The sequence below is a fragment of the Rhinatrema bivittatum genome, chromosome 12 (genome assembly GCF_901001135.1).
Source record: "Rhinatrema bivittatum chromosome 12, aRhiBiv1.1, whole genome shotgun sequence".
Taxonomy (NCBI): Eukaryota; Metazoa; Chordata; class Amphibia; order Gymnophiona; family Rhinatrematidae; genus Rhinatrema; species Rhinatrema bivittatum.
The window spans coordinates 76130088-76152566 of NC_042626.1; the positions used below are offsets into that span (position 1 = coordinate 76130088).

At 47.1% G+C, this 22479-nt stretch overlaps 1 protein-coding gene across 3 annotated transcripts in view; it reads left to right on the forward strand.

Annotated features, from left to right (window-relative positions):
* Positions 1 to 803: 803 nt before the first annotated feature.
* Positions 804 to 22479, forward strand: part of CACNB1 (calcium voltage-gated channel auxiliary subunit beta 1) — a 61470-nt gene continuing 39794 nt past the window's right edge. For all 3 annotated transcript variants that reach the window (XM_029572975.1, XM_029572976.1, XM_029572977.1), the window contains exon 1: positions 804 to 917. In XM_029572975.1, coding sequence (XP_029428835.1) covers positions 882 to 917 — 36 coding nt within the window. In that variant the 5' untranslated portion in view covers positions 804 to 881. The remainder of the gene's footprint in view (positions 918 to 22479) is intronic.

Consider the following 22479-nt stretch of genomic DNA (forward strand, 5'->3'; position numbering starts at 1 on the left):
CCTTCCCTCTCCCTGCCCTCTTGAGAGACAGAGCTTGCGTCATGGGCACAGGGGCTCTTCCATCCTGGAACCTGGCAGTTACCAGATGTGTGTTTAGACCAAACACTGTGCTTCTGCACTTGGTGGCCTCCACTGTTTCTGGGGTATCAGACCTCCCCTCCCTGAAATATTAACCTTGTCATGCCTACTCCCAGGGTCAAAAGACAGCACACCTGATTGCTTTGAGCCACACACGGGGCACTGATTTTCCACTTTGTAGGAGGAGGAGGGGTCTGTGCTGGTCTATATTCAGCTCTTGGGCAAGCAGGAAAATACCTCTATAATGTAGGCTCCCCCCCCCCCCCCCCCGACCCACCCACCACTACCAAATCCTGCAGGAGCAGGGTCAGGTCAGAGGTTTTGGGGTGGCTCCTGCTATTTGTGGTTTCCTCCCAGAGCTTGATTAGAGAGAGCAGCTGGAGTGAAGCGCCATTATTGTTTGGAAGGCCCGAGGGTAGGGAGGGGTGGGGTACGCAGTAGGGCATGAGGCTCTGCAGGATTCAGCATAACAAGGACAGGAGCGTTCGCCATTCATCCTGCGGCACCAGATCTATTCCACTCAAGTGGGTACAGAAAGCTTTCCTGACTTCTGCCCCTGCAGAGAGAGTGTGGATATGCCAGCGTGGCGTAAGCATGGTGTAGGGTGTCTCGCCATGAATACCAGGCCTCTCTTTCACATGGAGTGGGGGGAGGCTCTGCTCTCTATCTTCTCAGGGATGGCTAAATATATTTTAACAGGTTGCAGTATTTCTGTAACTGGAGACTTTCTCTGAGGGGAGCTGTTCGGGCAGGACAGGTTCCAGGCTGCTCCCGGAGCCCAGCTCTGCACTGCCCTGGGTGGCATGGACACTGCAGACAAGATCCCGCAGCCACTCCTGGTGAGCTCTGTCTGTCTGTCTGTCTCCCCCCACCCCCTTCTCTGACTTTCCGAGGTGACCCCAGCCCCTGCCTTGCCTCTCCATCAGCTGTGGGAGATTAGAGCCAGAATTCCTCATAGCTGAGTGGCCACCTCAGCCTGTCTCTCCCCTCCCCCTCCTCCTCCTTCCCCAAACTGGTGCTGAACTTAGCTTGGAGGGTGGAGGAGTACAGTCAGCTGTCCCATCCCCCCCCCCTCAACCTTAGAGGCAGCTGTTCTGCTTATAAAAACTGAATGCAGAGCCAGGGAGGAAGAGACTTTAACAGTGCTGGGAGGGTGGGGTCTGTTCACTCTCTCCTCGCGCTCCTTTCAGGTCCCCCTCACACCCCCCCCCCCCCCACACACACCCCTACCCCTAAGTCTCAGGCCAGCAAGTGAAGGAGCAAGGGGCAAAGGGAGCAGAGAGGGGTGCAGGGTCCAGCGTGGGGCAGAGGGGGTGTCAGTGTTGTAATATTGTGAGAGCTTGGCGAGGGATGGGGTGAGGCTGGGGATGTAGACAAGAGCAGATGCTGTGTGGAAGGGGATGTCTCTGTGAGACGCTGTGGGATTGTGAGTAAGGGGATGTCTCTCTGAGACATGTGAAATTGTATGGAGTGGGGGGAAGAGATAACAGACACTCAGCCCAGCCTGTATCACTCCTTGGAGCTCGGGACCTGCAGACATGGTGAAAGCTTAGGGAGGCAGCAGAAACAGCCCCACAGACAAACACACTCACATAATTACTCCACACACACACTCACACACACACTCACACACACACGTGTACTTTACCACCTTTCACTAGTCATGATTCTTGGAGAAGGTGGCTAGCAATGGAGAGCTCCCTTTTACAACAAAAAGCAAGGTTCCCTCTTAGCCCCTAGGCTATATGCAGAATTAAGGGACAACAAACAAATTGTACAGTAGATGAGACTTTTTTCTTGGTCTAACTCAGTGTGACTTGTAGGGTCATTTTCCAAGGTGCCCTAACGCACGCGATAATGGGCTTATCGTGGCGGTAAAATTAAAATTAGGGGAAAAGGGGTGGAGTTAGGGAGGAGTTAGGGAGGGGTTCAGGGAAATGGGGTGGCGGCACTGCTGCCGGTGATAATGTTTTGGACATTCTCGCCGGCAGTAGCCCAGGAAATAGCACCACCTTTTAGCGTGGCGTTATGGGGGCGATAGTATGGTGATGTGGCCGGCTGCACACTAGCGCCCTCCCGCCCCCATCATTCCGCGGGACTGATGAATCTAGGCCTTAGCTTGCTAGAGCTGCACTCCCTTCATCAGCTGAGGGAGGAGCCAGGGTCACATAGCACAGAGTCAGCTCAGCCCCACATCATCTGCTGTGCCCTTAGAGCGGGTGGAGGATTCCATTCTAGGAGAAATTACCCCTTGTATAGCGCCCCTCTGGGAGGAGGCACTGCGGGGGCTATGTCGCCACTCTGCTACCTCATGCTTTCCTGAGATAAGTTTTGGGGTAAAAGGCTTTTGAGTGAGGAGAACCTCCCTGATGCACACGTCCAGTAACACAGAGCCACACGTACAACAGCAGCCTGCTCACATAGGGCCCGTGCTGTCTTGTGTGTCTGCCCCTTCCAGTGTCCAGTGCACACAGGCAGCCCCAAACCCCAGCTCCAGGCTGCCACAGCTTTTTTGTATGTGGGGGTGGGGGTTCTTTGTTTCTCCAGCTGTGATCATGCCTTTAGGACCCGAGGAAGCTTTTCCCCTCCTCAGCTGGCACCTTTCCTTGGAGTTCTGAGGCTGGAAGGACATGTGGGGAGGGGCGGGACTTCGCTGACACTCAGAGGGGCTGGGAGGAGCCCTCTGCAGGGCCCAGGAGTCACATTGCTGGTGCTAGGAAAGCAGCTAGTCCATCATGTATCTGTATGGACTGGAGAACTCGGAGGTGGTGAGTACTCCTTGGGACTCTCTTCTCTTTCAGAGTGGAGGCTGGGCTGCAGGATGAAGAGCCTGTCTGGCGGCCGGTTGTGTTTTTTTCTGAGAAGCAGCTGCAGTATATAACTTGGAGAGCAGTGTAGAAGCAGGAAAGTTTATGTCCAGTCTCATCGAGTTGCACGTATGTTTGTGCCTGTGTCTGTTTATTAAAGGTGGTACACGTAGGTGCGAGTGGCCAAAGCAAGAAGCGGCAAGGTTTTCTGGGAGGAGGTGCGGTACTGTATCTCACCTTGGTATATGGTGACAGTATTTCATAAAGAATTACCGTATATTGGGAGGGGGTTATACTGCCCACGGGGCTGTTTCACTACTGCTCCCCTCTGATCAGTGCACACAGTGAAGGGAGGAGAATTTTTGGAACAAGCTTTTTACATGGCCAAACTACTGCATGAAAAGATCTGAGAAGGAGCCTCCCCGTTCTTATTTCTGGATACACAGACGGATGAATGATGGACAGACTAGTAGGTATTAACTCCTTCGTTTGATATGAGTGAACAGATTCCCCCCAGATCACGCTGGACCCATCCCCTACCTCGAGTTCCACCTTAAATTTCTTTTTGGGACCCTTGGAGTAGTGAATAGGATACTAGGGCCTGTCGAGGTCTTCACTCCTATTCATTTTCACAAGGAAGCTTCTTAAAATATTTTTCATAAGCCTAGGGGGAGTGGTAAATGTGATAAAAATATGGAAACAGGGAAAGAATTTAGGGATATAGAGTGACTGATGCCACATTTGTACAGAGTGACCATAGCCTAGCATGGAGAAAATATTTGGTGATATATTGTGGGCCACAGGGAATACTTAGTGATAAATTGTAGCCCAAGCGTGTGTATATACTGATATCTCCTAGTCCAGGTGTGTGTAGAGGGAGTATTTAATAATATATTCTAGCCCAGGTATGTGTAGAGGGAGTATTTACTGATATATCCTACCAGATGTACATTTACCCCAATATTGACTGAGTAAATGTAACATCTGGACATGCTAGAGAGTGGAGGGGTAGCCTAGTGGTTAGAGCAATGGGCTATGAGCCAGGAGACCAGTATTTGAGTCCCACTTTACCCTCCATTCCCTCAGGTACAAACTTAGGGGTGGATTTATCAAAATGCGGTACGTACCGCATGCGATAGCAAAAGGGGCGTGGTGTATGCTAACGGACCGCATCGCAAATGGCGAAGGTACTCACCGCATGGTCCCGGCTGCTATTGCAGAGCCTAACGCATCTGAAAGAGGTGTTGTTAAAATTGGCGTTATGGCTCTGCGATACCTCTTCGCAGGCAGGCTAACCCAGCCCACTCTCCGCCCAGGTTTTGCATTTGCATCCTCTCTCCGCCCCTACTCCTCCCTGTTTCTGCATTTGCATCGCACCATACGATATGGTGCGATCGCATGCGGTAAACACGTTTTCGCATGTCTTAAAGGCCTATCGCATGCGAAAACGGGGCTTTTTCGCATGCGATAAGCCCTTAACGCATGCGAAAACGCCTTACCGCATTTTGATAAATGACCCCCTTAGATTGTAAACCCTTTGGGGATAGGGAAATACCTACAGTACCTGAATGTAATCTGCTTTGAAGTGCTGAAAAAAGTGTGAAAAGCAGAATATAAAAATCTAAATAAATATATAAAGCTCCTGGATGGAATAAATGACAATTTTATGGAGCAATTGGTTCAGGAACAGATGAGAGAGGGAGCAATTTTAGATCTAATTCTCAGTGGAGCGCAGGATTTGGTGAGAGAGGTAACTGTGGTGGGGCTGCTTAACAATAGTGATCATAATATGATCAAATTTGAATTAATGACAGGAAGAGGGACAGTATGTAAATCCACAGCTCTAGCGCTAAACTTTCAAAAGGGAAACTTTGATAAAATGAGAAAAATAGTTAGAAAAAACTGAAAGGAGCAGCTACAAAGGTAAAAATTTTGCAAGAGGTGTGGACATTGTTAAAAAAAAATACCATCCTAGAAGCACAGTCCAGGTTTATTCCACACATTAAGAAAGGTGGAAGGAAGGCAAAATGATTACCGGCATGGTTAAAAGGGGAGGTGAAAGAGGCTATTTTAGCCAAAAGATCTTCATTCAAAAATTGGAAGAAGGATCCAATAGAAGAGAATAGGATAAAGCATAAACGTTGGCAAGTTAAATGTAAGACATTGATAAGACAGACTAAGAGAGAATTTGAAAAGAAGTTGGCTGTAGAGGCAAAAACTCACAGTAAAAACTTTTTAAAATATATCCGAAGCAGAAAGCCTGCAAGGGAGTCAGTTGGACTGTTAGATGATCGAGGAGTAAAAGGGGAACTTAGAGAAGATAAGGCCATCCTGGAAAGATTAAATGATTTCTTTGCTTCGGTGTTTACTGAAGAGGATGTTGGGGAGATACCCATTCCAGAGAAGGTTTTCAAGGGTAATGATTCAGATGAACTGAACCAAATCACGGTGAACCTAAAAGATGTGGTAGGCCTGATTGACAAACTGAAGAGTAGTAAATCACCTGGACCAGATGGTATACACCCCAGGGTTCTGAAAGAACTCAAAAATGAAATTTCAGATCTATTATTTATTTATTTATTTATTTATTTATTTAGCGTTTTTCTATACCGGCATTCATGATTAGAATCACATCATGCTGGTTTACATTTAACAGGGGGTGTAAATTAAAATAAATAACTGAACAGAACTGAAAAACTGTAACAAGTGAAATGAAAAACTCTGAAGTTACAATAAAACAGGATGTGAAAAACTGGGTGGAGGAAAGTCAAAAGGAACTTAACAGAAAGAGCCATTATTTACAGTGTTCTAAGAATGTCTGATTGTGGTTGTCATTAATATGCGATTCAAATAGGGTCTGGAAATGTTTGTTTGAACAACCACGTCTTAAGCCTTTTTCTGAATGTTCGAAGGCACGGTTTTTGACGAAGTTCCAGTGGAATAGAGTTCCATAGAGATGGTCCTGCTGTAGAGAAAGCCCGGACTCTAAATGATATATGTTGAGAGGTTTTGGCATGGGGGACATGTAGTGAGTCTCTGTAGGCTTCTCTAGTTGGTCTGGAGGAGGTATGTTTTCTGAATGGGATTTGTAGATTTAGTGGAGCTTGGTGATGGATGGCTTTAAAGATTGTGGTAATGGCCTTATGAATGATTCTGTAGTGGATTGGCAGTCAGTGTAGGTCTTTAAGGATGGGAGAAATGCGGTCTCTTCTCCTCGTGTTTGTCAGTATTTTGGCTGCCGCATTTTGTACCATCTGAAGAGGTTTGGTGTGAGAAGAGGGGAGACCTAGTAAGATAGAGTTACAGTAGTCTATCTTAGAGAAGATTATAGCTTGCAGAACCGTTCTTTAATCTTGAAAGTGAAGGAGTGGTTTTATTCTTTTCAAGGCATGTAGCTTATGGAAACAGTCCTTAGTTGTTTGGTTGATGAAGGGTTTAAGGTTTAGCCGATTATCAATGATAACCCCTAAGTCTCTTGCTTGGGTGATGTGAAGGTTTGCTGGTGTGTTTGAGGTGATAGTACTGTTTTCTGGGGAGATGAGAAGGAGTTCGGTCTTAGAGGAATTTAGAATTAGGTTTAAGTTGGTGAGGAGGCAGTTTTCCCAGAATTCAAGTGTTTTAGTAATAGATTATTTTAGGGGGATCACGATCTGGACATCGTCGGCGTATAAGAAGTGTTTTAGGTTCATTTTGGTTAACAGCTTGCATAGTGGAAGGAGGTAAATATTGAAGAGGGTGGGGGACAAGGAAGAACCCTGGGGAACTCCCAGGGAGGAATGGTGACGGAGTGATTCTTTATTGTGTATTTTAACCTTGTAGCCTCTGTTATCAAGGAAAGTTTTGAACCAGGCCAGAGCAGTTCCTGTTACTCCGATGTTTGACAATTGGTTTAGAAGGATGGAATGGTTAACAGTGTCAAACGCCACCGAAAGGTCCAGGAGAATCAGTAAGAAGGAGTGACCTTTGTCTAGGCCCATGATGAGATAGTCTGTCAGGGATATGAGTAGGGATTCTGTGCTAACTGCTTTTCGGAATCCAAATTGGGAGGGGAACAGAATTTTGTGGTCTTCGATATAAGCCGATAATTGTGTATTGACTAATTTTTCCATGACCTTGGCTATAAATGGGAGGTTGGAGATCGGGCGGAAGCTATTGGGATCTTTAGGGTCCAGATTAGGTTTCTTTAGGAGTGGCTTGATGGAGGCCAGATCAAGATCATTTGGATAGATTCCCTGGGATAGAGAACAGTTAATGATGTCCGCCAATGCTTTGGAGATGGAGTCGGGGATTAGTAGTAGCAGTTTAGAGGGGATTTGGTCGAAGGGATGAGAGGAGGGTTTCATTTTCTTCAAAACTGCTTGGATCTCTGAGGTTGTTATATTAGTAAAAATTTGTAACCTATCATTAAAATCATCCATTGTACATGAAGATTGGAGGGTGGCCAATGTAACCCCAATATTTAAAAAGGGCTCCAGGGGCGATCCGGGAAACTACAGACCAGAGGATGTGGTTAGTGCAGTTAGTGTAACTGGGTTTAAAAAAAGGTTTGGATAAGCTATTGTAGGAGAAGACTATTACCTGCTATTAATCGTTGACTTAGAAAATAGTCACTGCTCTTACTAGCATCAGTAGCATGGGATAGACTTAGTTTTTGGGTATTTGCCAGGAACTTGTAGCCTGGATTGGCCACTGTTGGAAACAGGATGCAGGGCTTGATGGACTCTTGGTCTGACCCAGTATGGCAATTTCTTATGTTCTTATGGTCTTATGAGTATTGTCTATAGAGCAAATATTTACTGATATATCCTAGCCCAGGTGTGTATAGCAGGAACAGTTACTGATATGTCCTAACCCAGGTGTGTGGGGGGAATATTTATTTGAGTATCCTAGACCAGGTATATTCAAAGGGAGTATTAATAGGTGTATCCTAGCCCTTGTGTGTGTGTAGAGGGAGCATTTATTAGTGTGTCCTAGCCCAACTGTGTGTAGAGGGAGTATTTATTGGTGCATCCTAGTCCAGGTTGTGTAGAAGGGGTATTTACTGATATTTAATGATATATCCTAGCCCAGGTGTGTATAGGGAAGGTTTATTGGTGTATCCTAGCCCAGGTATGTTTAAAATGAGTATTTATTGATATATCCTATCCCAGGTGTGTAGAGGGAGTATTTAATGATATATCCTAGCCCAGGTGTGAACAGAGGGAGTATTTATTGATGTATCCTAGCCCAGGTATGTGTAGAGGGAGCATTTACTGATATATCCTAGGCCAGATGTGTGTAGAGGGAGTATTTATTGGTGTATCCTAGCCTAGGCATGTGGAGAGAGAGTATTTACTGATATATCCTAGGCCAGATGTGTGAGGAGGTATATCCATGCAAGGGTGTGTGTACAGGGAGCATTTACTGATAGATCCTAGCACAGGTGTGTGTGTGTGTAGAGGGAGTATTTATTAGTGTATCCTAATCCAGGTAGATGTAGAGGTAGTATTTAATGATGTATCCTAGCCCAGGTGTGAGCAGAGGGTGTATTTATTGATGTATTCTAGGCCAGGTGTATAGAGGGAGTCTTTACTGGTGTATCCCAGCCCAGGTCTATGTAGAGGGAGTATTTGCTAAAATATACTAACCCAGGTCTATATAGAGGGAGTATTTGCTGAAATATACTAGCCCAGTTGTGTGTAGAGGGAGTATTTGCTGAGATCCATGCCCAGGTGTTTAGATGGAGTATTCACTGAAAAATACTAACCCAGGTGGGTGTACAGGGTGTATTTACTGATATATCCTAGCCCAGGCATCTAGATAGAGTATTAATTGGTGAACCCTAGCCCAGGTGTTTGTAGAGGAAGTATATATTGATATTTCCTAGCCCAGGTGTGTTGAGAGAGTAATTATTGGTGTGTGTAGAGGTAGTATTTAATGATATATCCTAGCCCAGGTGTGAGCAGAGGGAATATTTATTAATATATCCTAGCCCAGGTGTGTGTAGAAGAATTTATTGGTGTATTCTAGTCTAGGTATGTGTAGAGGGAGTATTTATTGATGTATCCTAACCCAGGTGTGTGTAGAGGGAGGGGAGTATTTATTAATGTATCCTAGCTCAGGTGTGAGTCGTGGGCATATTTATTAATGTATCCTAGCCCAGGTGTGTGTAGAAGAATTTATTGGTATATTCTAGTCTAGGTATGTGTAGAGGGAATATTTATTGATGTATCCTAACCCAGGTGTGTGTAGAGGGAGTATTTATTGGTGTATCCTAACCCAGGTGTGTGTAGAGGGAGTATTTATTGATGTATTCTAGCCCAGGTGTGTGTAGAGGGAGTATTTATTGGTGTATCCTAATCCAGGTGTGTGTAGAGGGAGTATTTATTGATGTATTCTAGCCCAGGTGTGTGTAGAGGGAGTATTTATTGGTGTATCCTAGCCCAAGTGTGTGTAGAGGGAGTATTTATTGGTGAATCCTAACCCACGTGTGTGTAGAGGGAATATTTATTGATGTATCCTAACCCAGGTGTGTGTAGAGGGAGTATTTATTGGTGTATCCTAACCCAGGTGTGTGTAGAGGGAGTATTTATTGATGTATTCTAGCCCAGGTGTGTGTAGAGGGAGTATTTATTGGTGTATCCTAATCCAGGTGTGTGTAGAGGGAGTATTTATTGATGTATTCTAGCCCAGGTGTGTGTAGAGGGAGTATTTATTGGTGTATCCTAGCCCAAGTGTGTGTAGAGGGAGTATTTATTGGTGAATCCTAACCCAGGTGTGTGTAGAGGGAGTATTTATTGGTGTATCCTAGCCCAGGTGTGTGTAGAGGGAGTATTTATTGGTGTATCCTAACCCAGGTGTGTGTAGAGGGAGTATTTATTGATGTATCCTAACCCTGGTGTGTGTAGAGGGAGTATTTATTGGTGTATCCTAACCCAGGTGTGTTTAGAGGGAGTACTTATTGATGTATCCTAGCCCAGGTGTGTGTAGAGGGAGTATTTATTGGTGTATCCTAGCCCAGGTGTGTGTAGAGGGAGTATTTATTGATGTATCCTAACCCAGATGTGTGTAGAGGGAGTATCTATTGGTGTATCCTAACCGAGGTGTGTGTAGAGGGAGTATTTATTGATGTATCCTAACCCAGGTGTGTGTAGAGGGAGTATTTATTGGTGTATCCAAGCCCAAGTGTGTGTAGAGGGAGTAATTATTGGTGTATCCTAACCCAGGTGTGTGTAGAGGGAGTATTTATTGATGTATCCTAGCCCAGGTATGTTGAGAGAGGGAGTATTTATTGGTGTATCCAGCCTAGGTGTGTGTAGTGGGAATATTCATTGGGGTATTTACCAACATATCGTAGTCTAGGTGTGTAAAGGGAGTATTTATTGATGTACCCTAGCCTAGGTGTGTGCACAGGGAGTATTTACTGATATATCCTAGCCCAGTTGTGTAGAGGGAGTATTTATTGGTGTCTCTTAGACCAGGTGTGCGTTGACAGAATATTTATTGGTATATCATAGCCCTGGTGTTTGTAGAGGGAGTACTTACTGAGATATCCTTGCCTAGGTGTGTAGATGGAGCATTTACACAGATATACTAGCCCAGGTGTGTGTAGAGGAAGTATTTTCTGCTATATCCTACCCAGGTGTGTAGAGGGATTATTTATTGGTGTATCCTAGCCCAGGTATGCGTAGAGGGAATATTTACTGATATATACTAGCCCACATGTGTGTAGAGGGAGTATTTACTGATATATACTAGCCCAGGTGTTTGTAGAGGGGATATTTATTGATGTATCATAGACCAGGTGTGGTGTAGAGGGAGAATTTATTGGTATATTCTACCCTCGGTGTGTACAGGTGGAGTTTTTATTGTTGTATTCTAGCCCAGGTGTGTGTAGAAGGAGTATTTATTGATCCATCCTAGCACAGGTGTGTGTAGAGGGGGTATATACTGATATATACTAGCCGAGGTGTGTAGAGAGAGTATTATAGCCCAGGTGTTTTAACACAGAGTTTTTACTGATATATCCTAGCCCAGGTGTGTGTAGAGGGAGTATTTAATGGTGTCTCCTTGCCCAGGTGCGTGTAGAGGGAATATCTGTTGGTGTATCCTAGCCAAGGTGTGGGTAGAGGAGATTTATTGGTGTATGCTTGCCCAGGTATGTGTAGAGGGAGTATTTACTGTTATATACTAGCCCAGGTGTGTTTAGAGGGAGAAGTTACAGATATATACTAGCCCAAGTGTGTCTAGAGGGACTATTTATTGGTATACCCTCGCCCAGTTCTGTGCAGAGAGAGTGTTTATGAATATATCCTACCCCAGTTGTATAGAGGGAATATTTATTGGTGTAACCTAGCCCAGGTGTGTATAGCAGGAGTATTTACTTCCAGCCCAGGTGTGTGCAGAGGGAGTATATATTGGTGTATCCTAGCCCTGGTGTGTTTAGAGGGACTATTTATTGGTGTATTTTAGCCAGGGGTGTGTAGACAGAGTGTTTATTGGTATATCCTAGCCCGGTTGTGTGTAGAGGGAGTATTTAATGATGTACCCTAGCCTAGGTGTGTACACAGGGAGTATTTACTGATATATCCTAGCCCAGGTGTGTAGAGGGAGTATTTATTGGTGTCTCTTAGACCAGGTGTGCGTAGATGGAATATTTATTGGTATATCATAGCCCCGGTGTTTGTAGAGGGAGTACTTACTGATATATCCTAGCCAGGATACCATGGAGGGAGTATTTATTGGTGTATCCTAGCCCTGGTGTGTGTAGAGGGATTATTTAATAGTGTATCCTAGGCAAGGTGTTTGTAGAGTGGGTATTTATTGATGTGTACTTGCCCAAGTGTGTGTAGAGAGAGTATATGCTAGCCCTGGTGTGTGTACAGGGAATACTTATTTATATATCCTAGCCCAGTTCTGTACAGAGGGTTTATTTATAAGTGTATCCTAGCCCAGGTGTGTGTATAGGAAGTATTTACTGATATATCCTAGACCATGTGTGTGTAGAACGGATATTTACCGATATATCCTAGCCCAGGTGTGTAGGGGACTATTGATTTGTGTATCCTAGCCCAGGTATGTGTAGATGGAATATTTGCTATTATGTCCTAGCCTGGTGGGTAGATGGAATATTTATTGGTGCATCCTAATCCATGTTTGTGTAGAGGGAGTATTTACTGAGATATATATATAACCCTAGACGTATAGTGGGAGTATTTATTGTTGTATCCTAGGTCAGGTGTGTGTAGAGGGAGTATTTATTGGTGTATCCTAATCCAGGTGTGTGTAGAGGGAGTATTTATTGATGTATTCTAGCCCTGGTGTGTTTAGAGGGAGTATTTATTGGTGTATCTTAGCCAGGGGTGTGTAGACGGAGTGGTTATTGGTATATCCTAGCCAGGTTGTGTGTAGAGGGAGTATTTAATGGTGTATCATAGTTCAGGTGTGTGTAGAGGGAGTATTTATTGGTGTATCCATCCTAGGTGTAGGTAGTGAGAATATTCATTGGGGTATTTACCAACATATCGTAGTCTATGTGTGTAAAGGGAGTATTTATTGATGTACCCTAGCCTAGGTGTGTGTACAGGGAGTATTTACTGATATATCCTAGCCCAGGTGTGTAGAGGGAGTATTTATTGGTGTCTGCTAGACCAGGTGTGCGTAGAGGGAATATTTATTGGTATATCATAGCCCCGGTGTTTGTAGAGGGAGTACTTACTGATATATCCTAGCCTGGATACCATGGAGGGAGTATTGATTGGTGTGTCCTAGCCCAGCTGTGTATAAGGGGGAATATTTATTGATTTCTCCTTGCCCAAGTGTGTTTAATGGAAATATTTACTAATATGTTCTTGCCTGGTGTGTAGATGAAGTATTTATTGGTGCATCTTAACCCAAGTGTGTGTTGAGGGAGTATTTATTGGTATATCCTAGCCCAGGTTTGTGTAGGGGAAGTATTTACTGATATATCCTAGCCCATGTGTGTAAAGGGAGTATGTATTTGTGTATCCTAGCCCAGGTGTATGTAGAGTGAGTATTTATTAGTATCTCCTTGCCCAGGTATATGTAGAGAGAATATTTATTGGTGTATCCAGCATAGGTATGAGCAGAGGAATTATTTACTGACATATATACTAGCCCAGATTTGTGTAGATGGAATATTTAATGATAATTCTTAGCCCACATGTGTAAAGGAGTATGTATTGGATATCCTAGCCCAGGTGTGTGTAGAGGAACTGTTCACAGATATATCCTATCCCAAGTGTGTAGGGAGACTATTTAGTGGAGTATCCTTGTGCAGGTAGGTGTAGAGAAATTATTTACTGATGTATCCTAGCCCAGGTGTGTGTAGAGGGAGGATTTACTGATATACCCTAGCCTAGGTGTTTAGGTGGAATAAATATTAGTGTATTCTAGCCCATTTTGAGTAGGGGGAGTACTTACTGATATATCCTAGCCCAGGTGTGTCTATAGGGAGTATTTATTGATATACCATCATCCAGGTGTGTGTAGGCGTAGGATTTATTGTTGTATGCATAACCAGGATTGCATGGAACGAATATTTACTGATATGTCCTAGCCCAGGGGAGTGTACACGGAGTATTTATTTCTGTACCCTAGCTCCTGTCTGTGTGTAGATGGAATAATTATTTGCGTATCCTAGCCCGTGTGTGTGTTCAGGGAGATATAACTGAAATATCCTAGCCCAGGTCTGTAGAGGGAGAATTAATTGGTGTCTCCTAGCCCATGTGTGTGTAGATGGAGTATTTATTGGTGTATCTATCCTAGCCCGGGTTTGGGTGGAGGCAGTATGTGATGTAGCGCAGCCCGGCCGCAGGCAGGAGCTGACAAGCTGCCATAAGAGCAGCAAGAGTACCAGAGCCAGACAGCAGGGGGCGCAAGGGAAGAAGAGAAGAACTACGAATCCCAGCTTCCCTGAAACACCACCAGACAGGGGAGGAAAGCCCGAAGGCGAACAGGTGAAGGGCATAGACGCTAATGAGGCAGACACCGATGAGTCCATGGAGGTGGAGGAAGAGGGCGTGCCCCCTTGGTGGGACTGGCCACAAAAAGCCAGCTCTTCAGAGTCAGAGGAGGAAGAGATGGAGGTAGGTTCAGGGGGAGAGGAGTCCTCCAGTTCATATATGGATACCGAGTAAGCTGTGTGGGGTAAAGTATACTCCTTAGCCTAAAGGGGAAGCCTGGGAGGAGGGCTCTAAAGGGGCCTGTTGGGGTAGGTCCTGTAATAGCGCTAAGCATAAGAAGTAAAAGGTTACTCTGTAATAGGACTGCTTGTAAGAGAACCGGATGGCTGGAGGGGGATGGGAAAGCCCTCATGTAATGTTTCCAGGTGGTATGTTATAAACTGCTTTGAAGGAACTAGCACTCTCTCTCTGTGTTGTCTTTGGGGGGATCGGGGGCTTGCTTACCCCCAACCCTGCATGAAGGGAACTTAGGAGCCCAGCCAAACTAGGGCCAGCGGAGGCCCGGACCCCGGGATTTACTCGAGCGTGTCGAACTCCAGGAACCTTGGCCGCTGGTGGCAGCACCGGACGGACGACGGAAGGGCGGCGCCCGAGGCCTCACGGACGGTGAGCCATCACAAGTATTTACTGATATGTCTTAGACCAGGTGTGCTAGAGGGAGTTTTTATAGGTGCATGCTAGCACAGGTATGTGTAGAGAGAGTATTTACTGATATGTCCTTGTCCAGGTGTGTGTAGAGGGAGTATTTACTGATATTTACTGATAAGTATTAATTGTTAATTGTTTAACTGTTCAATGTAAACCGCCAATGAGGCGATAGTTTTCTTCCTTGTATACCGGTGTGATATGTATATTATACAGGAACATCCGGTATATAAAATCCAAAAATAAATAAATAAATAAATATCCCTGGCCCAGGTGTTTAGGTGGAATAATTATTAGTGTATCCTAGCCCAGTTTTGTTTAGGAGGAGTATTTACTGATATATCCTAGCCCAGGTATGTATAGAGGGAATATTGACTGATATAAGTGTGTAGAGGAGGTATTTCCTGATGCATCCTTCCCCAGGTATATGTAGAGGGAGTATTTATTGATATATACTATCCCAGGTGTGTCTAAAGGGAGTTTTTGTTGACATACCATAGCCTAAGTGTGTGTAGAGGGAGTATTTATTGGTGTCTTCTATCCCAGGTGCGTCTAGAGGGAGTATTTATTGGTGTATCCTAGCCCAAATATGTGAAGAGGTAATATTTATTGATGTATCCTTGCCCAGGTGTGTGTAGAGGGGGTATTTATTGGTGTATCCTAGCCCAGGTATGTGTAGAGGGAATATTTACTGATATGTACTATCTCAGGTGTTACGCGTGCCGGCCGCGGCAGACCCATGGCACGGCCCTCTCACCTTTTCTTAAGGACTCCAGCTTCTGGTTCTTCCTTGCTGGTGACGGTGGATTGCCAGCTTCAACCTCGGGCCTTCCCCGGTGCCTCCAGCCCTGCTGCAGCTTCCAGCATTCCCGGTCCTGATGCCACTACTTGTTGGACCTCTCCGCGTGGCCCGCGGAGAGACGCCACCAATCGCGCCGTGCCCCTCTCTATGCGCGCGCGCACGCATCGCTAATCCTTATGAAGGGACCGTGGCGGGAACCTGGCCACAGCCCCGGATGATGACATCAACCGCTGCATAGTACTTAAGCTCAGGCCCCGCTCCATAGGATTGCCTTTGCAACAGGTCTCCTCACTACTCGAGTACTCGTTGCTGCTAGAGATTCGTCTCTACTCATCATTGTTTTTGGTTCCTGTTCTCCTTGTTCTTGTCCTGCTTATGCTTCGGATTGATTACATGGACTTTGACCTCGCTTTGCCTGACTATGCTACTGCCTATCTCCAGACCCAGACCTCTGCTTTGCCTGACCACGTATTGCCTATCTCCAGATCCAGACCTCCGCTTCGCCTGACTACGCTATTGACTTCTCTGTAATTTGACTTCAGCCTTGATTGAGTACGCTACTGATTATCTCCGTGATCATACCTCAGCATTGCTTGCCACAGCCCCTGGATTGCCGCTGGCCCTGACTCAAGCCTACCATTGGACGCCTCTTCTGCCTACTCCCTGGATGTGGACTTTCTAGGCTTCGGCCTATCTTTGCTCGAGTGCCCCCAATCTGCCTTTGTCTCCTTGGCGCTCGAGTTTCCAGAACCTTACCCAGTCCAGAGTAGGACTACTCCATCCCTCGCCTGCTGTCTCTGGGCTGAACCTGCTTCTCTTACTATCCTATCTCGAGGCCCACCTAAGCCCTGCTGACCCCGGCACCCAAGGGCTCAACCTGCAGGGAACAAGGGCTGGTATAGGTGAAGCTCCAGCGGCCTCTGCCTATCAGCCCACTCCACCTGCTGATGGTGGGGACCCATAGGTCCTTGCCTACGGGTTGCGTCAACCCCACCTCGGCCCAAGGGTCCACCTCCAACGCATCATCAGGTGTGTGTAGAGCGAGTATTTATTGATATATCCTAGCCTAAATGTGTGAAGAGGGAATATTTATTGATATATCCTTGCCCAGGTGTGTGTAGCGGGGGTATTTATTGGTGTACCCTAGCCCAGGTGTGTGTAGGAGGAATATTTGCTGATATATCCTAGCCCAGTGTTGTGGTTAATGGTGTTTGGGTGGATCCTTGGACACGGTGGCAGCTGACCACGCCCACGGGGGGCAGTCCTGTGAGGGACCACGGTGTCAGGCTAGACTCTGGACACACAAACACAGATTTGAATCTTTTATTAAACAGTGTATGGAACCACCAGAGGTGGCAGTAGTAAGCAGTGGTGTAGAGCCCAGCTGGGCGCGTCTCTCACAGAACGCTGGAACAGCAGATCCTCTGCACAGCAGTGCTGTAGTGGAAAGAGACTGAGAGTTATGAGCACACAATAGAATTAGCATACAGAGTCCCAATGTAGAAATAGGAGAAGCTCCGAGGCAGGGAGAGCAGGCCCTCGAGGAGCGAGTATCTGATCCCTTAGAGCAGAGAGATTCAGTAGTGTTGTACTCACTTAGCAGTAACAGAGATTCCACTAGACGAGAGGTCTGGCACTGGAGCAGAGGGCAGGCCCTCGAGGAACAAGTACCTTGTTCCAGTGAAGCAGTACTGTGGATAGAGATTTTTTCTGTACTCACTGATGGTAACTGTAAGTTAGTTCTTCCAATTAAAGGGTAGAGGTTGCAGGCAGCGACTCAGGGAACATGGGCCCTCGAGGAGCGAGTACCGGTTTCCTGATAGCACCTGAAAGAAGCAAAGAGGCCCCCGAGGAGCGGGTACCCCGTAGAGACTCCTAAGGGTAGGTGTGTTTACTGATATCTCCTAGGCCACGTGTAAAAGGAGTATGTGTTGGTGCATTCTAGCCCAGGTGTGTGTAGAGGGAGTATTTTATTTTTATTTATTTATTTATTTAGTGTTTTTCTATACCGGCATTCGCGATATGGATCGCATCATGCTGATGAGTTTTTGTATAAATCTCATATTTATTAGTGTCTCCTTGCCCTGGTATGTGTAGAGAGATTTTTTATTGGTGTATCCTAGCCCAGATGTCTGTAGAGAGAGTATTTACTGATGTATCCTAGCCCTGGTGTGTTTAGACAGAATATTTACTGATATATCATAGCCCTAGTGTGTGTAGAGGGAGTATTTATTGGTGTATCCTAGCCCAGGTGTTTGTAGGGGGAGTATTTACTGTTCCTATTCGTACCCCGGATCAGTCCATACAAGTGGGTTTATGCATCCCTACCAGCAGATGGAGGCAGAGAACAAAGCCTTGAGGCACTGCTACATAACAGAGAGTGCCACCTGCAGTCCCTCAGTATTTCTCTGTCTCCAGCAGATGGTAGAGGTGCAAACCTGCAGTGTGGAGATAGTGAAAAGAAGTTGGTGGAGTTCTCCGAGTTGTTGGGTTCCTTTGTGGGCCATTCCTCTGGTTGAGCCGGGCGTCCAGGAGTTGGAAACTCCTGTCTTTTGTAGCCTGTTTCTTCCGGAGGTTTTGATAGCCAGGGGACTGGCTCCCTCTTACCTCCGACGACTCCACTCGCCAGCTGCTGCTCAGGGAATACCCTTTTTTTGTTCTTTGTTTATTAAGTTTAAAAAAAAAAGATTTTTAGGAAGGGGAAACTAGAGCAGGGTTGTTTGTTCTTGTGAGGCTGGGAGATTCAGTCTGAGGCCAGTGTCTGACAGTGGGAGCTGTTCGAGCCTGCAGGAGGGAGAGCTGAAGGAACATGAGAACATGCCATGCTGGGTCAGACCAAGGGTCCATCAAGCCCAGCATCCTGTTTCCAACAGAGGCCAAAGGAAAAAGCTTGTGGAGCAGTCAGTCTGGTGCGTGCGTCACTTTGGCCACTGAGTCCTGCCGCACGTGGCTCTAGCCGACGCGTTTCATGCATTTTCACCAAAGCAGTGCGGCAGCCATATGGTGCGGCCTACTTCAGTGTCGGCGCACTTGGGCCGTATTACACTTCCTGCCACATGGCGGATGGCACCTAAGCCGCACATGGCAGCTTACAGGGTCTGCTGGTTCTGGTCGGCTCGTCTTACTTCCCGCTCCCTCTGCACAGGCTGTGCATCAGGAGCAGAGAGAACCTCTGTGGGTGGCTCCAAGGAGAGGAGGGCCTCCCGATCATCAGGGGCCACACCTGTGGCCCCTGGGGGTTGGGTTCACAGTTCTGTCATGACCGCGGGGAATCGAGTCCTGGGCTTTTCAGCCAGTTGGGAGCATGGAGATTCCCCTCGCTTACTTGCCAGGTTCTTATGGCCTGGATTGGCCACTGTTGGAAACAGGATGCAGGGCTTGATGGACCCTTGGTCTGACCCAGTGTGGCATTTTTTTATGTTCTTTCTTATGTTCTCTCCCCTGTGGTACAGGGGGATGAGGAGAATCAGCAGGGAGGTGCTGGCTCCAATGGCAGTCTTCTCTCACATGGGGCCGAGGAACCGGAGGAGTTTTCTCCAGAGTTTGTCCTGCTGTTACACAGAGCCTTCCTGGCACGGAAGGGTGCAGGAGAGAAGAGATCCAGAGAGAGATGGACTAGGGCCCCATCTAAGAGGCCAAGGCTGGCATCGACGGGAGGTTCGGGAGATCTGCTTAAGTGCATGGGCTTGCGGCGTGCTGGTGCTGAGGTTGATCCCAGGAATCTGGATGATTCTATTAATATGCAGGATGATCCTGCCTCCCAGGCAAGGTTTAAATAGTCCCTTGTCCTGATGTCATCGGTGGGGGCCGCGGGAGGGTTTCCCGCCACTGGCCCTTTAAGAGCCTTGAGGGATCGCGCTCGTGCGCCTGGGGGGCTGGTGTGACGACGGCGTCGGCAGTGGTGCGGCCGGCTGAGACGAAGAAAATGGAGGGATGGCCTGACTGGGGCTGGAAGACCTCGCAGACCTAGCCTAGGTAAGTGTAGAGGGAGTATTTACTGATGTATCCTAGCCCAGGTGTGTGTAGAGGGAGTATTTACTGATGTATCCTAGCCCAGGTATGTGTAGAGGGAGTATTTATTGGTGTATCCTAGCCCAGATTTACGTGGAGGGAGAGATTAGTAGTATATTTTAGTCCAGGTTTGCACGGAAGTTTATAATGTGTTCCTTGCTGGACAGGGTAATCTCCTTCCTATGGGCTTGCCTGCATTCTTCCGATTCCTCACTCTGGCAAGCTTCTGCATTACTTCCCGTAATGCCGGTCCTGGCCTAAGTATTGTACTTGTGAATGTGATACATAATCACCTTGAAGACTTCTGCTTACTGCAAGGGAAAGGACAAGCCTAAAGAGATGCCAGAGATGTGCTAGCATCACTGAATCATACGACGTGGTCGAAAGCAAAATCCTCTCCTAAGAACCTTATCACGCTTTGGGAACCAAATGTTTCAAAAAGGTGACATTGTAGAGAGGAAGTGTGAGGGTACAGCACCCCTATACCTGAGAGGATGAGGTCTAGCAAATAATGAGCCATTTAATGAGGAACATGTATCTCTGAAGTATTCTCCATCCCTCTCCCACTGATTCAGATTCAGAAAACTTTGTAACTGTGTTAAAACATTTAATGTCGATGTGTTGTTAGGCCAATGCAGTACTGTGCGCTGCCCACAGCCAATGCAAAACGGGGGTTAGTGCATCCAAAACACACGTCCAATCACGCGCATAGGTAATAGCGCTCATCAAATGCATGTTGATGAGGCTATGATCTATTCCCCCCCCCCCCCCACAATGCAAATAAAACAAGCATTTGTGCCTGACGTGCACATTCTTACTTATCAAAATTAATGCCTGCCCCGAGCAGGCATTAATTTTGGAGGAGCCCAAAAATATAGAGAAAAGCAGAAAATACTGCTTTTCTGTACTTCCTCCACCTTAATATTGTGGTAATATTAAGGCAGAGGAACTAAAATTTCCCCCCATCCCAAAAAAAGAGTGCCGGGGGTCAGGTTAGGAACATGGATGCTCGTAAATTGAGCATCCGTTTTCCTAACCCGCTGACAGCCACCTCTCCTGGGCGCCCGCTGCCACAGAGGCACTAGAGGTGCACAATTTTCCCTAGCGCCTCCTTTTTACCGTGGCAGCCTATTTGCATTTTTGCATCGAGTGCCCCAGAGAGGTTGATTGGTACGCGTTAAGGGAGTGGGCACTCAATCATGAACAGCCATTTAACACGCGCCAGTATTGCATCGGCCTGTGTGACTGTTGCCCTGCTCTGTCAGACTGTCAGTGCCATTGGCTTCCACAGTGCTCAGACTTGTAACTAGGTTAAAAAGAGGAGTTGCCAGGGTCGTGTGACAGTTAGGGACAGAAATCAGCTCCAGATGTTAGTGTGCTCCTGATGGAGACGGAGTCAGATTTCAATCTGACGTCAGCACTTCATATACCCCTGCAGGAAGCTCTGCTTTTCAGTATTTCTCCGTCTCCTTAGCAGTTTGGGACTCTACACACGCTTGCTCAGCGTTAGGAAATCCAAACCAAAGAAGAAAGAAAATTCAAAATCTTACCTCTACAAGATGAGCCCCGCTCTCCTGCGGCGATACCTAAGGGTCCCTCCCCCCGTCGAGAATTCCTGAGGTGATTTCCGAGATCCCTCAGAGGTAGGCCTCGGTCTGGCAACCGGTTCCCGGCGTAGACTTAGTCCCCAGGAGGGCGGCTGAGAGGCAGCGGGTACAAGACCGAGCGTGGCGGTGAAGGTATTTCCCTCTCCCACCTCAGCCGAAGACTGCCCGGCACGAGACCGGGAAGCGCCGAGACAAGGTAGAAAACTTTCTTAAGTCTCCGGTCTCCGAAGCTCGGATAGCTGCACAGATCGCCCATTGGCGTCTGTCCCATCAGGTTGAGCAGCCCCTTCCAGGCTAGACCCCGATCCGGCTTGAGGGTCCTCTCATGTGGAGACCCTCCGGGGGGGTCACCATCTTAATCGCGTGGTCGCTGGCGCCATACTGGCCATACTGGCGCCATACTGTCCACCTAACTGAGCTGTGCGCACAAAGGCAAGCCGGGCGCATAACATATGTGTGCGCACAGCGGCGCACGCATAGGTGCCGTGCGCACAGCGAGGCACATAGGGTGCCGGGCGCATAGCACCACACTCAACAGCGCCGGGCGCACAAGTTCAGCTGAGCGCACAGCGGCGCGCACATCCCCATAAGCGCACATACCGGCCTGCACGCATATCCTCGCAGCCTGCACGCACACCCTCGGTGCACCCTGAGCGCATATCTAAGCCTCCCGGCGTCCACATATAAACGCAAAGACCGGGTTTGAATGCCCCTACGCGCACAAACCATGGCCCCACCGGCCAAGAAAGCCAAGGCACAAGCCCTCTGCCCAGCCTGGCACATAAGAGCTGTGCAGCATGAAGAGACTACTGCCCTGTGCCTACAGTGCGAGACGGCTCTGGGAGAACCAGGGCAAGGTCCCCCCCAGCCAGTACAGAAATCTGGATCCACTGATTGTACCCCGGACCTCTCTATCCCCAGCTCAGCCCTCCAGACGGGGCCCTCGGGGAACGCCGCTGGGTTCAATATAGACCCCGGAACCTTTTCCTGGGTGGAATTCTTTAAAGGTCAACAAACCTTCGTCCAGGCACAATTGAAACTAAAATTCCCCTACAATCCCTTCCCATCTCCACTAGTCCCTCCCACCTCCCCCCCGTCACAATCTATCTTATCTCCCCCCTAGAACACCCTCTCAGTACCCCCTCAGAACCATGTGTTAACCAATGTTTCCAGCACCCTCTGGAAACATATACAATATACTATTGTATATTTCTCTCTCTCCTTATTAAGGTTTTTCCATAGTTTATCTCCTACCCTTGCGCTTAAGTTGATCTTCTGAATTCAATATATATCTTTGCTATAAATTCTTACATGTTATAGTTGCTATTTTGATTGTTAATGTATTTTGTTGTTAAAATGTAAACCGGAGTGAAGGCCATCACCAATACTTCAGTAAATACAAGCCTGTAAACAAATAAACAAATAAATAAATAAACTGGCGCCACTAATGACACAGCCACAGCCTCCTCTAGAGGACCCAAAACTCCCAGGCCCTTCTCGGCCTCCCAGAGACGTGCCTCCTACGGACAAAAGCCTAACTTTAGGGGACACGGACACCTCGGAGG